Below are 18,002 nucleotides of genomic sequence, written 5' to 3'. Positions count from 1 at the left end.
ATTGCATGCATAGTACGCCACTTCTAAAATCTCCCTAAAAGTGATCACATATATCTATATAATACAGGTGGTAACTTGATGGAGTACTCCATAGCAACCAATCACAGTCAAGCTATGTTTTATTGCAGATTTCAAAATGAAAGCTGTCATTTGATTGGTTGCTATAGGCAACTGCTCCACTTTTCTCTGCAGTTCCTATGGTGACGCTGTGTATGTATATATGTGTGTGTGTGTGTGTGTGTGTATATGTTAGTATATGTTAGTATATGTATTTACTGCTCAGCTGCATCTATATAAACACGACACTATGTATACATGAATATATTCATTTGTGACTCCTCCATCCCCGGCCGCTTTCTTTATCTCATGGCCATGTTGCTGTCTTGGTTGCCCCGGTCTGGATTATTATCAGTTGCCATTCTTCTAGTCTATCTCTCGTCTCCTTCCTCTTCCCTGTGTCCTCTCTCTCTCTCTCTCTCTGTCAGTGCCCCCAGTGTGACAGCTCCTCGCCCCCCTCCCAACAGCGGCGGCTCTGCCCTGTATCTCCCCCTCGCCTCCAGCAGGAGGAGGGGGGAGGGGAGCTCCTCTGTCATTCTGTGAGGAGGGAGAGACTTATACACACTGCGAGCCGGAGAGAGACACAGGAGGAAGGCTCCGGCCATTGCCAGGGATTCCCGGCCCCTCCACCTAAATGAATGGCGTGGCTTTCTGCCTGGTGGGATCTCCGTCCTCCCCCGCCGCTCAGGTAAGAGACGCCTGGCACCGTGCGACTTTGTCTGCGCCAGGACGCGTTGGGGCTGGGGGCAGGGTGGGGTTGTGGTGGCAGATCCCACAAGTAGATAGAGCTCGTCTTGTATCTGCTGCTGCTGAGGGGCGTCCTCTATATACCATTTTATATGTATATACACTTCTATATGTGTGTGTGTGTGTGTGTGTGTGTGTGTGTGTGTGTGTGTGTGTGTGTGTGTGTGTGTGTATATATAGGGATATCGACTTACATGATGTGTATATATCGGGCACAACGCGCTCTGTACGGATTTATCTATATGTGTGTATGTGTGCGTATATATATATATATATATATATTATGGTCGCGTCCACAGAGCGATAACCGGGTTCACGTCTGCGCCACACTTGTTTGAACGAATACTTACAGACGCAATGGATGCTTTCCTTTTAGGATCCGTTTTTATCCATCGACCAATGGAGCGCCGGATTTTTCCTGGTTTTTATTTTTTTCCGAGTAGAATGTGGTTACAGATTGCGTTATTCTGGCTGCCAACAAAAACGTACTAATTGCATTTGCCGTTGAAATGAATTCCCATTAAAATCTATATGGGCCATTAACGGAAAGGTATCTCATTCTGTAAAAATGATGAAATGGAATAACGTAGCAACAACCACCAGTGTAAACCGAGTCTTAGGGGCCTCCGGCACAGATTCCGTTGTTTTTCCCAGACACAATAGCGCAATAATATGTCCGGCAGATGGAAAACATGTCGGTGACCCAACAGAACCTATCAAAGTCTATGGGTTCCGCCGGGCACCGTCATGCAACAGATCCCGAGTTTTGGTATTTTCGTTCTGCCTCTATGACGGAGCAGAGCATGGCGGCCTGTTTACCCGTATCGAGGTACCAGAATGGCGCCACGTAACTTAGGCCCCATTCGCATCGTGTTTGTTCTATCGGCCGGGCGTATACGTTTTTAAACACTAAAAAAGTATTGAAACTTATAGCTCAGCGTATACATAGACTGTAATGGGTCAAACGTAGCCCAAAATTGCATCCGTTCGTTCTACATTGTCATGGTTCACGTTGGGATGCTGTTTTTTTGAAAGTACTGAAAACCGTAGTCTGCTACGCTATTATATACTTTAAAAAAAACGTGTATGCGACGTAACGTTTTTTTTTTATCGATCTCAATGGAAGACGCATGCAAATGTAATGCTATACATTTGTATCCGTTTACATACAGTAAATGCACCAGTTTTTATTTTTTTTCCATCAGTGTTCACTTTAAAAATACAAACAAAAACGTATAAATTTTCTTAGGTTAAAAACGGACAGAAACGTATACCATATGAATTATCTGCTAAACGTACCCGCTATAAAAAACAGACGTAAACAGAAAACGGTACACGTTTGTATACGTTTTCAATGGTCCACGGTTTTATTTAAAAAACGTATACGCCCGGTGGATAGCACAATCGCCATCTGAATGGGGCCTAACCTGGTTGTTTTTTTTTGTTTTTTTTTTTTTTAATGCACAAATAATGATAAACAACATTTTTATTCCAGCGTTGAATGTGGTTTGCATAGGACTAGTGATTGCTCTGTGTTATGAGTCTTTAGTAGAGTTGGACCCACAGAAAAACTTTTACGTGTGTGTGTGTTTTTACGTTTACGGATTGTGTGGTTTTAGGAGCTTTCCATAAACTACCGAGGATAAAGGTTATCGCTTCCAGACAGACTGCTTTATGGGAGTATTCACACGTGCGGTCAAATTGGGTTTGTTTGTTTTTTTCTCCATTTTTGCTAAATTGTATCAAAATGTTGCAAAAAAACACGATATGTGAATTGGCCTTAATTGTAGCCTTAGGCTTGACAAAGACCCTTCACTCACTATGGGTCGAAACGTTGCTTGTCGTTTGTGGATGTCTTGACAATAAAACCACTTTGATGATTTGAAGACGTGTGCTGTTGTCCTACTACTTCTTTGGATATACATCGTGCTGGAGTTGGTTTGCCTGGCTTGACAGCGTGCACCGCACCATACTCGGGACTAGTGCTGCTTCAAAAATCTCCTTTTTTTATATAATGTGGAGATGTCATAAATGTCCCTGCTGGGAAAACCCCTTTAACCATTTATCGGATCATCAATAACTTCAACAAGAGAGGTTCCATTGCTGTGAAGAAAGCTTCAGGGCGCCCAAGAAAGTCCAGCAAGTGCCAGGACCGTCTCCTAAACAGGATTAAGCTACGGGATCGGTTCTACACCAGTGCAGAGCTTGCTCAGGAATGGCAGCAGGCAGGTGTCAGTGCATCTCCACGCACAGTGAGGTGAAGGCTTATGGAGGCTGGCCTAGTGTTGAGGGCAGCAAAGAAGCCACTTCTCTCCAAGAAAAACATTGGGGACAGTCTTCTGCAGGCAGTACCGGGATTGGACTGCAGAGGACTGGGGTAAAGTTATTTTCTCTGATGAAGCCCCCTTCAGACTGTTTGGGACATTTGGAAGAATGATTGTCCAGAGACGAAAGAATGGGCGCTACCATGAGTTCTGCGTCATGCCAACAGTAAAGCATCCTAAAAGCCATTCATGTGTGGGGTTGATTTTCATCCGAGGGAGTGGGCTCAAAACTTTGCCTAAGAACACTACCATAAAGAATGGTATCTAAGCATCCTCCAAGAGCCACTTCTCCCAACCATCCAGGAGCCACTTCTCCCAACCATCCAGGAGCCACTTCTCCCAGCCACCCAGGAGCCACTTCTCCCAGCCACCCAGGAGCCACTTCTCCCAACCACCCAGGAGTCACTTCTCCCAACCACCCAGGAGCCACTTCTCCCAGCCACCCAGGAGCCACTTCTCCCAGCCACCCAGGAGCCACTTCTCCCAGCCACCCAGGAGCCACTTCTCCCAACCACCCAGGAGCCACTTCGGGATGAACAATGCTATTTCCAGCATGATGGACCATGTCACAAGGCAAAAGTGAGAACTAATGGGATCCGTGAACAAAACTTTGACATTTTGGGTTCATGGCCAGAAAACTCCCCAGAGCTCAATCCCATTGAGACCCTGTGGTCACTCCTCAAAAAGTGGATGGACAAAAAAAAAAACGCAGAAATTGTGATAGACTCCGAGCACTGATTAGGTAAGAATTGGTCATCAGTCAGGATGTGGCCCAGAAGCTGACATCCAGCATGGCAGAGCGAGTTGCCAAAGTCTTGAAAAAGAAGGGTCAACACTGTAAATATTGAGTATTTGCATAAACTTGATGTATTTGTCAATAAAAGTTTAAAAACGTATGAAATGTTTATAATTGTACTTCAGTAACCATAGAAACATCTGACTAAAAGATCTAAAAACCCTGAAGTGGAAAACTTTGTGAAAACCAAAATCTGTGTCGGTCTCAAAACTGTTCTCAGATGTGTTATCTATGGTGACCCGGCTCTAACAAGTGGTACAGAAAGTTGGTTTAGACGTAATCTGTTAAAGGGGTTTTCCACCTTCTGACAACTGATGACCTATCCACCGGATAAGTCATCAGTATATCATCGGCAGCCGGACCCCGCACCGTTAAACCGCTCCAGTGGCCTGCGGGCACCGGATGTTATGGCACATAATGCGATGTACGGAGCCGGAAGCAGTTTGCTCCGTCCATAGCATAGCGGCCGTGCTGTTGAAGCTCGGACGCTATTCCGTGGCCGTAGCCAACTGCTTCCGGCATGTAAGTTCAGTGCACGGAGGCACTGGACCAGCTGATCTGTGGGGGGTCGGACCCCCACAGATCGTGTACCGATGACCTATCCGGTGGATAGGTCATCAGTTATCGGAAGGTGGAAAGCCCCTTTAAGGAACTACTCGGCTTCTCTAGATATTACTGACACCGTTCTCTTGTATAATATTTGTGCAATATCTTTAGTAAGAATAAGAAGTATAAACTACTGTACAGTGTGGAGAAGAATGGTTAATAAATGAAGGTGATGGGGTGGGACAGACAAGACCATATGCACTTTAAATGAGCTTTACTGCTCCGAGTTGTGCCTAAAATGATCATCTTGCCTCCTGTTGTTTGACTTTCTTTCCATGTAAAAATAACAATGTTCTTGCTTTATATTTGCTCTGAGAAGATAGTCTTTAAAAAGAAATAAAAATATCACGTCTTTGTAATTTGATTGTCATTTATTTTTCTACTTGATTTAGGCCTTATTTACACGAACGCTGCACATATCTGACATGAAGAACTGACGTTTTTCACGTCCGAGGTGCATCCGTGATCAGCGCGGAGGGATGCGTGATGTGTGAAAAGAACGGACATGTCCTATTTTCGCACAGACCCTTCACATGGTCCGTTGAAACAACGGCTGTGTGAACAGCCACATCGAATTACAAAGATCTGTGGGGCGGCCGCTGTTTCAACGGTCATCCCACGGACGTTTAACACGTTCGTGTAAATAAGGCCTTATATTGAGGTTCCTACACCCCTTAAAGAAGCGCTCCTGTGGAGACATGATGTCCCCTTCTGCCATTCTTTAACAAGAAATAAACATTCTAAAAAAAGCCCGTCAGTCCTGCGAATATATTTTTCTCCGCTGCCGGCGATAAAGCGTTTAACTAATAAGGTGTTAGTGGCATTTACTGTTGTGTTTGAACACATAAGCTGAAGGACGACGGCTCCACCAGATCACATTTTTCACCTAAAAAATAACGCGGTAATCTGACTTTCAACAGAAGTCACTTTTGACCACATTGTCTCATGAGAGCGCTGTGACTGGGGGCTAAAGTGTGGAGTTCAGGAACACTACGGTGTTAGCCTAAGTACCTGGGTATGTTGCATGCAACTGGTGGGGTAGCTGGCAGTCTCCTTAATTATACGAGTGAGCTGCTTGTGCTGAAAGGTGACAACGGTTTCCCGACAATTTTGGCAAGCGGCTGGCGCTCAACAGGGCAAAATGAACTGCACTGGTGAAGGGCTTTCTAGGAGGAGATCCTGAGATTAGAGCCCGCGTGTTCCTGACTCATCCGATTCATCAGCAAAGAACTTTACCAGTGTACTACCTCTGCTTTTGAGAGCCGGCTGCAAATTCTTCCAAAGATGACACTTCCTGCTGGAAGTGACGTTTATGTTTGGTCTTATGGAGTGACATTTACATTTTGGTTTTATTGTGACAATAAGAGAACAAACTGAGCACAATCCATGTGGTGTGGTGATTAAGTGGTGTCTAAACAGTGAGTGTCTTCTGTGTTCAAATCCTGATGTATGGCCTTGTCTAAAAGGGAATTCTGCTGGGATGTGTTTATAGTGGTGCGGAGGCAGCGCAGTGCCATTGTTGCTGCATAAGAAAGGTACTTATGCAGCTGTCTCTTTTGAGACAGCTGTATTTTTATAATAGATTATTACAGATTTCAGCAATATACTCATCACTCAAACCGGTATAATCCATCCCTCCATAGGGGGCACTTTGGGAAAGGGGAACAGCCCAAGGTCACCAGGAGGACAACATGGGGATTAGAACCCACACTGTACAAAAGTGATTCCTGCACTCAACTTGGATCACACATTTCACCTCTTTTAAAAAATGGTAATCGGTACTTCATCAAGAAAAACTTTATATCACATTGGGGAGTGTAGCAGCATGACAGTGTGGTGGCTTAAGTGCCTAAGCCTGGTTTGCTATGGAGTTAGCCCATGTCCCTAGGTTCAAAACATCCTGCATGCGTGTTAGAAGGCGGTCTCTTCACTTATACGAGTTTGTTGCTTGTGCTTGAAGGTGACGACAATTTTGGCAAGCGCTAACGCTCAACAATGCAATGCGTGTCTCCTTTAAAAGGATGCCTCGCCGTGTGAACCTTAAAGGAACAGTGTCATCACAAATATTTTTTTTATATGTTAAAGATGTTAGTGCCTTCATATAAACGTTTATTTTCATTTGTGTGTTTGTGTTTTACTGTTTCTTATTTTCACACTTTTTCTTCCCTATGGGGGCTGCCATTTTTTGTTCCATTTCTGTGTGTGTCGATTAACGACACACACAGACATGGAATACGGCAGCCACAGTCCCATAGGGACTGCGAACGGCTCCCGTCCCATTGACTGCCGTGTACGGCGTCTGTGTGGGAACTGCGCATGCGCCGCTCCCACACAGTCCTATTCGAAATTGGCGCCGTCCGGCGCCATTTTCCCGTGGACCGGAAGTCGCGGCTGGACAGTAATATTACTACTTCCGGTCGCGGCTTCCGGACAAGTGCACATGGAACAGCGGCAGCAAAGGGAGCGGACGGGCCGCGGCGGCAGGAGCAGGTAAGCGATTTCAATGTATGTTAGTGTTTGTGTGTGTTTACTACTGCATGTAAACCTACTACACTGTGGGTTACCTCAAAAAATGGCGACACACAGTGTAGGAGGTTAAACCTTTCAAACCCCTCGTTTATCCCGGCACTAGCCAGGATAAAGGAGGGGGGATTGCTGAGAGCTCACTAGAGCGATAGCTTTTAACCCAATGTTGCAATGCTGCAATTTTGGGAACTAGCTCCAAACAGCTCCATCTAGTGACCAAAAATGGGTAGTATTATAAATTTGAAAAAATTTATAATATTTCCTGACTCGCGAAAAAAATAAAAAAAATTTGAACAATGTTTAATCACCCACACACTAAATGTTTAAATTTAAAAAAAAAACATGTTTTTGGGGCGACACCATGCCTTTAACTGGTGAAAGACTTTAAAAACTGAGAAACAAGGAGGAGATCCTGGGGATAGAGACCGCATGTCCCTTACTCCTCTAATTCATCAGGAGAGAACATTACCAGTGTACTACCTCTGCTGTCGAGAGCCGGCCACAATGTGACAGCATGGTGGCTTGGGGCCTAAGTGACTAGGCTTAGTTTGCTATGGAATTAGCCCATGTTCCTAGGTTCAAATCATCCTGCATGCTGCTTGTGTGGTACATGGCAGTCTCCTCACTTATACAAGTTTGTTGCTTGTGGACGTTTTTCCAACAATTTTGGCAAGGGCTGATGTTCAACAGGGCAATGCATTTCTCCTTTAAAAGGATGCCTCGCCTTGTGAACATGCACTGGTGAAAGACTTTCATAACTGAGACACAAGGAGGGGATCCTGGGGATAGAACCAACACATCCCTGACGCTTCTAACTTATCAGCATAGAACATTACCAGTGCGCTACCTCTGCTGCTGAGAGCTTGCAACAAACTCTTCCAAAGATGATGTTCTTATTCCTGCTGGAAGTAATGATTTCATTTGGTCTTATGGGGACAATAAGAAATCTAAGATGCCAGCGTGAGCTGGTGGTGTGGTGATTAAGTGGTGTCTGAATAGTGAGTATCTTCTGTGCAGTCCTTGGTTCAAATCCTGATGTGTGGATTGTCTAAAATGATGTGGTGTGGTGTAGAGGCAGTGCAGTGAGATTGTTGCTGCATAAGAAAGTTAATTATGTAAAGAAAGTTACTTATGCAGCTGTCTCTATATAGTAGATTATTACTGATTTCAGCAATATACTCATCACTCAAACAGGTATCAGAATCCAGGACTCCATATGTGGCACTTTGGGAAAGGGGAAGCAGCCCAAGGTCACCAGCAGAACAACATGGGGGTTAGAACCCACATTGTACAGAAGTGATTCCTGTGCTCAACTCGGATCACACAAGCTGTGAGCTAGCTGCACAGCAGCTTTACAAGGGCACATTTTTCACCTCTTTTAAAAAAGGGGTACATGGACCTTCAACAAGAAAAACTTTACATCATATTGGGGAGAGAGCATTATATCAGCGTGGTGGCTTAGGGCTTAAGTGCCTAGGCTTAGTTTTCTATGGAGTTAGCCCATGTTCCTAGGTTCAAAGCATCCTGCATGCTGCTTGTGTGGTAGATGGTGGTCTGCTCACTTATACAAGTTTGTTGCTTGTGGACCTTTTTCCAACAATTTTGGCAAGCGGCTGACGCTGAACAGGCCAATGCATGTCTCCTTTAAAAGGACACCTCACCTTGTGAACATGCATTGGTGAAAGACTTTCAAAACTGAGACACAAGAAGGGGATCCTGGGGATAGAACCAACACATCCCTGACGCTTCTAACTTATCAGCATAGAACATTACCAGTGCGCTACCTCTGCTGCTGAGAGCTAGCGACAAACTCTTCCAAAGATGATGTTCTTATTCCTGCTGGAAGTAATGATTTAATTTGGTCTTATGGGGACAATAAGAAAGCTAAGATGCCAGCGTGAGCTGGTGGTGTGGTGATTAAGTGGTGTCTGAATGGTGAGTATCTTCTGTGCAGTCCTTGGTTCAAATCCTGATGTGTGGATTGTCTAAAATGGTGTAGAGGCAGTGCGGTGTAGAGGCAGTGTAGAGGCAGTGCAGTGTAGAGGCAGTGCAGTGTAGAGGCAGTGCAGTAAGATTGTTGCTGCATAAGAAAGTTACTTATGCAGCTGTCTCTTTTGAGACAGCTGTATTTATATAGTAGATTATTACTGATTTCAGCAATATACTCTTCACTCAAACAGGTATCAGAATCCAGGACTCCATATGTGGCACTTTGGGAAAGGGGAAGCAGCCCAAGGTCACCAGGAGAACAACATGGGGGTTAGAACCCACATTGTACAGAAGTGATTCCTGCGCTCAACTCAGATCACACAAGCTGTGAGCTAGCTGCACAGCAGCTTTACAAGGGCACATTTTTCACCTCTTTTAAAAAAGGGGTACATGGACCTTCAACAAGAAAAACTTTACATCATATTGGGGAGAGAGCAGTATATCAGTGTTGTGGCTTAGGGCTTTAGTGCCTAGGCTTAGTTTTCTATGGAGTTAGCCCATGTTCCTAGGTTCAAAGCATCCTGCGTGCTACTTGTGTGGGACATGGTGGTCTGTTCACTTATACAAGTTTGTTGCTTGTAGACGTTTTTCTAACAATTTTGGCAAGCGGCTGACGCTGAACAGGGCAATGCATTTCGCCTTTAAAAGGATGCCTCACCTTGTGAACATGCACTGGTGAAAGACTTTCAAAACTGAGACACAAGGAGGGGATCCTGGGGATAGAACCAACACTTCCCTGACACTTGTAGCTTTTTAGCATAGAACATTACCAGTGTGCTACTGAGAGCTGGCCACAAAATCTTCCAAAGATGAGATGTTCTAATTCCTGCTGGAAATGATTTAATTTGGGGACAATAAAAAAATAAAAAAATAAAAAAAAATGATGCAGATGTGAGCTGGTGGTGTGGTGATTAAGTGGTGTCTGAATGGTGGGTGTCTTCTGTGCAGTCCTTGGTTCAAATCCTTATGTGTGGATTGTCTAAAATGGTACTTTGCTGTCTTGTGTTTATAGTGGTGCTGAGGCAGTGCAGTGAGATTGTTGCGGCATAAGAAAGTTAATTATGTAAAGAAAGTTACTTATGCAGCTGTCTCTTTTGAGACAGCTGTATTTATATAGTAGATTATTACAGATTTCAGCAATATACTCATCACTCAAACAGGTATCATAATCCATTCCTATATAGGTGGCACTTTGGGAAGGGGGGAGCTGCCCAAGGTCACCAGGAGGACAATGTAGGGGTTAGAACCCACATTTTACAGAAGTGATTCCTGCACTCAACTTGGATCACACAAGCTGTGCGCTAGCTGCACAGCAGCTTTACATGGACACATTAATCACCTCTTTTAAAAAAACAAAACGGGTAATCGGACCTTCAACAAGAAAAACCTTGGATGACATTGGGACATGACAGTGCAGTGGCGTGGCGGTTAACTGCTTTTAAGGCTGAAGATCCTGGGGATAGAACCCACATGGTCCTCACGCCTCAAATTTATTAGCAGAGATCTTTACCAGCGCGCTACCTTTGCTTTCAACTGTTGGCAACAAATTCTTCCAAAGATGACATGTTCTTATTCCTGCTGGAAGTGACGTTTACATTTGGTCTTATGGGGACAATAAGAAAGCTCAGAGATCAGCCTGAGCTGGTGGTCTGGTGCTTAAGCAGTGTCTTCTGTGTGGACCCTGGTTCAATTCCTGAAACGTGGCCTTGTCTGAGGATACTTTGCTGGGTGGAGGTGGTGTAGTGAGGAGGTTGCTGCATAAGAAAGTTACTTACGTGGCTGAACCAGTTCTCTTTTACAGAACATTATTGCAGATTTCAGCAATATTCTTATCACTCAATCAAGTGTCACGTTCCGTCACCCCGTATGTGTTGCTCTATGTGGAAGGGGGAAAGCTGAATGTTGAGCACATAAGCTGTGAGCTCGCTGCTCCACCGGAACAAATTTTCACCTCATAAAAAAGTGCTGTAATCGGACATTCAACAGAAATCACTTTGGACCGAATCGAACGACGTGTGCTGTGTGCTGTGACTGGGGGGCTTAGGGCCAGGGCCGGTTTTAGACAGAGTGCGTTGGCTGCTGGGGCTTGTGTGCCAGGGCTGCTTTTTTGCCTCAGTCCTGCCCTGCATGAAACAACTTTGCCGTCAGATGAGTGCGCCATTCATTGGGTGCAGATACACTCACTTCCTTCTGGTCCATAAAATACTAGTAAGTCATCAGTGTAATATTATGTGTATACTGGTATATTCCTAATAAGGTTTACGGAGATCTGTATTTGGCGCTGACTTTTACGCGATCATTACATTACCGTACGGAACTTTAAAGCTGATGACTGGAAAAACTGAAGCAGTGTCGGCCTCTGTTGTGAAGGACGGTGCCAAAATTCCCAGAATCACTTCAATTACTATTATTATTTTTTTAAAGCTCATAAGTTACGCTGGTCACAAGTGTTAAAACACTGGCCAGCGCTTGTACGTTAACAAGAATGTTATTATCCATTGTTTATATTAGTAGAACGTAAAACATTTATTAAGAATGAATTGCAAAGGGAGAGAACTCTGGCCATCTCTATCCCCCAATAGCTGTCTTTCTAGACGCCCCCATAAACATCTGTTTGGTATGTCGTTTTATGGAGGGGAGATAAGCAGCTGCCAGGTATATATGGTGCCGCTTATCGGAAGCGAAAAACAATAGGATCAGACAAGTTTATATTCAACAGACATTCCAATACGGAAGAAATTGTCAACGAATATATATATATATATACACATAATGGGGATAAAACAAATGTAATTTTACCCGTGCATACACACACAGACAATAATTTTAGTAATTTCCAGGAATGTCTCTGAGTAAATGAATCAATTGATAGTAAGCTATGAGTAGGTCGGTTGCATTTCCCTGTGTGTGACAGGAACGCTGACATATAAAGATCATGTTTTGATCTGCTTGCTACGACATGTACGTTTCGGGCCCCTATCATTCCTATGGTTTCTTGTGCATTTTTGTGGTTTGCATTAAAGATGTTTTTCACAGTCTGGTTGTCATGGTAACAGCTCCCCCATTCATTTCCATGATCCAGGTATAGGCGGATGTTGTACTGTATATGTGGAGTAGTAGTGTGCACCGCCCGCCCGCAAGGGGGTTTATCCCTCTTACAATAATGTGGCCTGGTTTCTATCTGCGAGACCATTGGGACCCTGTGCAGAACAACTTCCTGCTCCCTGCCCTGTCTTACAATGGGATCTCACACAGTCATTGAGCCGGAAGCTTTATGATGCAGCGTGACAATGTGCAATTTCCACAAAATATCCCAATAGGGTATTAATGAGAACAATTATTTTTCATCAGACAATATAAGCTTTGTCTGTCTCATGTGCTGGGTCTAATTTTATTCAAAGGTTGCTGGTCTGGAAAGTTTTATGAGCATTCTACAATATTTCATGGTAATTTGGCCTGCGGGTGGCGCTGTTTTATGGTATATTTTATTATGTTCACGTTGTGTATTAACAGAGTAAGTGAATGGATGCCGCTTATCGCCATAAAGTATTTTGTCGAGCAGGCATGTCCCTTCCATGAGATAAAGATATGGGCTTGACTGCAGAAATGGTATAGTTTGCAAAAATATTAGATTACCCCAAGAGGCCCTTGTTGCCTCGTCATGATTCCTTCAGAGCAGTAGTCTTGAACTTTATAATCTGTTGGGGAGTGCTGGGAGTTGTAGTTCCACAGCAGTTTAAGTGCTTGACCAGTGCTCCAGAGCATGACACTCTAGGGATATGTTCAGACTTGGCGGATTTGTTGCAGATTTTCGTCGTGCATTTACAAAACCCCATTCACATCTAGCGGATTTAAGGTCGTTGGACAAAGCATCAAATCCCAACACAATTCACATGTAATACATGCGTTTTTTGCGGCGGATTTGTAGTGGATTTGCCACCGACTCTCAGAAATATCTGCTGCAGATTTTTTTAATTTTCCTTCACATAATGGTGTCCTGATCCACTCCATCCTCTGTATATATAAATATTACCTCCGCTGGATCCTGTGCTATTTCATGAAGAGTATGGTCAGATGAGGGAAGATATATACATTGCAGGAACATGGGAAAGCAAGTCCTAAAGACCCTCTCAACACGGGCCATAGATCAGGCAAACAAGTTCATGAGCTGCCATCATGGTGGAAATGTATGGGGACGAGCGATCGTAGTAACGATTGTTCGTCCCCGTACATAACCGATCATTGATCCTTGTGATCGGAGCAAATGACCACCGAAAATTCACTACAATTATACCTCCCCATACCTATATACTGAATGTTTCTGCCCTGATAACTCGCATTAGTAATGTCAAAGTGACAATCGGGGCACTTGCGATTGGAACAAAATAATTTAGATAGAATTGGACCCGAATTTTTACTTTTAAGGATGGTTGTCGTCATTGTTCATGGGGAGACTGAAGGGTGGGCAGATATCTCATCAATTGAAGCTTTGGAAAAGGCTTTCCTTATGTCAAAGGATCCGCTCACGTCCTTGGCACTAAACACCTCATGTTCTAGGTGACTGTAGATGGGGAGAATGAATCTGAGACCCCTCTGTGCACAATCCCTCAGATCTAGTACCGCTTGGTTCACACAATCTTGGTGTCAGTATTGGGTGTTAGGCTGGGTTCACACGTGGCGGAATTTCACTTAAATTCCGCTGTGGACACTCCGCAGCGTTAATCCGCAGCGGAGCCGTTTCTGCATTGACTTCCACTTCTATTTAGAAGTGTTCGTTTAGACGATGCGTAACATTCCGCTGCGGAGCATAGGCTGCGGAGCGGAATTTGGTGTCTGTTGCGGAGCAGTGGCGGACTCATGGCGGAATTTCTCCATTGACTTCAATGGAGATTCTAAGTTCCGCAATGAAGTCCGCAGCTGTCATGCACATGTTATGTGTGCTGCGGATACGTCTTGCTTTTTTAACTTGACATTTCTTCATTCTGGCTGGACCTATGTATTTCTAGGTCTACAGCCAGACTGAGGAAGTTAATGGGGCTCCCGTAATTACGGGAGCGTTGCTAGGAGACGTCTGTAAATAGTCACTGTCCAGGGTGCTGAAAGAGTTACGCGATCGGCAGTAACTGTTTCTGCACCCTGGACAGTGACTACCGATCCCAATATACAGCAACCTGTCAAAAAATATAAGTTCATACTTACCGAGAACTCCCTGCTTCTGTCTCCAGTCCGGCCTCCCAGGATGACGTTTCAGTCTAAGTGACGGCTGCAGCCAATCACAGGCCAAGCATAGGCTGCAGCGGTCACATGGACTGGCGCGTCATCCAGGGAGGTCGGGCTGGATGCCGAAAGAGGGACGCGTCACCAAGACAACGGCCGGTAAGTATGAAATTCGTTTACTTTCACTAGGGAAAGTGCTGTCCCTTCTCTCTATCCTGCACTGAATAGGGAGAAGGGAAGCACTTTTCCCGCAGTCCGCAGCAGCTAGTCCGCATCAATGTACTGCACATTTTGTGCAGATCCGCAGCAGAATCTGCAACGCAGATTCTGTGCGGCATTGATGCGGACAGTTGCGGAGGAAATCCGCCACGTGTGGTCATGCCCTTACAACGTTGTGTATGTGGCAGAGCTTCATGTTGTGGTATTGTGTGTCCTATAGAAGGATGCGGTGCTGAAGAGTAGAGTAACATTCTGCCACTAAATACATGTTGTATTATACCCATGAAACACACTCGATGGCATAGAGCCCTGTAAGGCTGGGTTCACACGTGGCGGAATTTCACTTAAATTCCGCTGCGGACACTCCGCAGCGTTAATCCGCAGCGGAGCCGTTTGTCCATTGACTTACACTTTAATTTAGCAGTGTTCGTTTAGACGAGGCGTAAAATTCCGCTGCGGAGCATAGGCTGCGGAGCGGAATTTGGTGTCCGCAGCATGCTCTGTCTGTTGCGGAGCAGTGGCGGACTCATGGCGGAATTTCTCCATTGACTTCAATGGAGAGTCAAAATTCCGCAATGAAGTCCGCAGATCTTATGTGTGCTGCGGAGCGTATTGGTTTTACTACCATGACATTTCTTCATTCTGGCTGGACCTATGTATTTCTAGGTCTACAGCCAGACTGAGGAAGTCAATGGGGCTCCCGTAATGACGGGAGCGTTGCTAGGAGACGTCTGTAAATAGTCACTGTCCAGGGTGCTGAAAGAGTTAAGCGATCGGCAGTAACTGTTTCTGCACCCGGGACAGTGACTACCGATCCCAATATACATGTATCTGTAAAAAAAAATAGAAGTTCATACTTACCGAGAACTCCCTGCGTCTGTCTCCAGTCCGGCCTCCCAGGATGACGTTTCAGTCTAAGTGACGGCTGCAGCCAATCACAGGCCAAGCACAGGCTGCAGCGGTCACATGGACTGGCGCGTCATCCAGGGAGGTCGGGCTGGATGCCGAAAGAGGGACGCGTCACCAAGACAACGGCCGGTAAGTATGAAATTCGTTTACTTTCACTAGGGAAAGTGCTGTCCCTTCTCTCTATCCTGCACTGATAGGGAGAAGGGAAGCACTTTTACCGCAGTCCGCAGCAGCTAGTCCGCATCAATTTTCTGCACATTTTGTGCAGATCCGCAGCAGAATCTGCAACGCAGATTCTGTGCGGCATTGATGCGGACAGTTGCGGAGGAAATCCGCCACGTGTGGTCATGCCCTAATACTCTGCCTGTGTGGCACTGGGAAGTCATCATGTGTTTTGTAACAGGGCTGACAGATCTAGGAGCCAGTATGATATGAAGCTAGTGAAGACCCTAAAGGGGTTCTACAGGAACATGTACATATTACAAGATACTCACACCTGAAAGAGGGCACCGATCTTGAGGGTCACAACTGAAGGAGGAAATTCTCTTTCCATTCACCCTATTTGGGCATATGGATGCCATAGATTGGGATCCCCGACTTGGTAACCCTCAAATTCTCCCTGACTTAATTCAAGAAAGAGAGTTGTCTTTTTTACCGCAAATTGCACGGTTGTTAAATTGATTGATAATAAAGTGTGTTTTTGGAGAGCAGTTTAACCCACAAAATTCACACGGACATTATGGCCCTGCCCGAGATCAAGATGGGCTGCTTCCTATATCCCTTAGGCATCTTTGCGGATCCTAGTGTCTTCTGTGTGCTGTCCGTTTTTCTTTGCGGACCCATACACTAGAGGGGGTGAGATTGACCGCAAATACGGACAAGAATAGGACCTGCTCTAAAAATTTGACACACGGATCCGCAACAACAAAAAAACCGGATGTGTGCATGGCCTCATAGAAATGAATGGTTCAGTATGATATCCACAAAAAAAAGCAGATAGCACACTGAAGAAAACAACGGTCTTGTGCATGAGCCCTTAGTCTGATCAAATCATGTTGAGTTGCACTGCTAGCAAACACAGCTCTGCTGCATCTGTTTCTGTTTACCTGTCTTTCTACATCCTAATACATTTGATAGGGATTCCTGCGTGTCTGGGTTGTGCTGTGTATAAGGCGTTACATATCTTTAATATAAATGACTTCCATTACTTCAGTGGCTGGAACAGATTTACATTAATACAGAATTTTACAGGTTTATTGATGTATTGATTTTAGTCGCTGAGCTCAGGTCTATGGTTTCCAGCCCGAGCCAGTAGTTTAGTACAGAGTATGCCCGTCCGCCATCATACATCTGTTGTATTATTACTGAACATATGTGGAAACCATTGGCCAGCAATGAGAAGAATGTATTTGTGCTTCTGCGTTCCACCTGTATTGGCCACGTTTGCAACCTGGTTTTGATTTTCTGAATTATAATTTTTTTTAGGAAAAATGGGAATGACCCCTGGAAGACAGAATAAACCAGATCAAATCCCTCTTGCTAGCACTGGCTTATTCCTCTTAAGGGGGGTTTCTCAGTAAGACAACTCCTTTCCATATCCCTTATTAGAGAATATGAATGATATAGAGAGGGGTACCCTGCTCCCTCTGTTGGGCGTCATGCACACATCAGTTTTCTGGTCAGTTTTTTGCTTCCGTGTTTGGAAGCCAAAACCAGAAGTGGGTCCAAAACACGGAAGAGGTGCAATTCTTTCCATTATAAGTTTTCTCTGTTTATGTTCCACTCCTGGTTTTGGCTTCCAAATACTGAAGCAAAATACTGACCAGAATACTGACGTGTGCATGAGGCCATAGCCAGGGCTGCTTCCAAACAGCGGCTCTTGCTCTGGTGAACTCCGACTGTAACCTGGTACATGGTCAGCCATTCATTGGTATAGCCAGCATGTATTACTGTATTTCCCCAGCCGCAACTTCCCCTGGCGGTATCAGCTGTTCTCCCGCGGTTTCTGAACCTGATCAGCTGATTACTCTTCAATTATGAAAAGGGGATGTTTGGATGAGATTTTAACCCTCTGGCAGCTTGATCTTTTGCAAGATTGGTTATTTTAAGGGCTCGTCCACACGTAGCGGAATTGCTGCATTTTTTATGGACGGAATTGCGGACGGAAAATACGCAGCAGAATACAGTAGCAGCAAAGTGGGGGAGATTGAACAAATCTCATCCACACGCTGCGTAAAATTTCCAACCAGAAATTGACCTGCGTTGCGTATTTTTCGGACCACAGCATGTCAATCCCCGCTGCGGAAAGTGGCCAGAACGCAGCAAAATCCTCACCATTTTCTACAGTAAAAAACGCAGGAAATGGTGCGGATTTTCCGCAGCGGAAATCCTGCTAGATTTTGCGGAATTTAAAGAGGCTTGAAATGAAGCGCTTTACTTTACCTTTAGCTAATATTACAATGTTATTTCATTTCATTATTCTTTGAAGTGTTTTTGTGTCCAGTCTTGTATCTCCCGTAGTGCCGCGTGTGAAGAATGTGCTCCAGCCGGCTCTGCAAAGGGTTATAGTGTCAGATGTGCATTTTTGTGGAGTCCTTTTCAAAAATGACATG

General features: G+C 44.8%; 1 protein-coding gene across 1 annotated transcript in view; it reads left to right on the top strand.

The window, feature by feature from the left end:
• Window positions 1–505: 505 nt before the first annotated feature.
• ARHGAP23 (Rho GTPase activating protein 23) overlaps window positions 506–18,002 on the top strand; it is a 77,652-nt gene continuing 60,155 nt past the window's right edge. Inside the window, exon 1 of the mRNA XM_075845818.1 lies at window positions 506–745. Within this exon, the coding sequence (XP_075701933.1) occupies window positions 692–745 (54 nt within the window). The 5' untranslated portion in view covers window positions 506–691. The remainder of the gene's footprint in view (window positions 746–18,002) is intronic.

Source organism: Rhinoderma darwinii, chromosome 13 (genome assembly GCF_050947455.1).
Source record: "Rhinoderma darwinii isolate aRhiDar2 chromosome 13, aRhiDar2.hap1, whole genome shotgun sequence".
NCBI lineage: Eukaryota > Metazoa > Chordata > Amphibia > Anura > Rhinodermatidae > Rhinoderma > Rhinoderma darwinii.
This window is presented reverse-complemented; position numbering and strand designations above follow the sequence as displayed.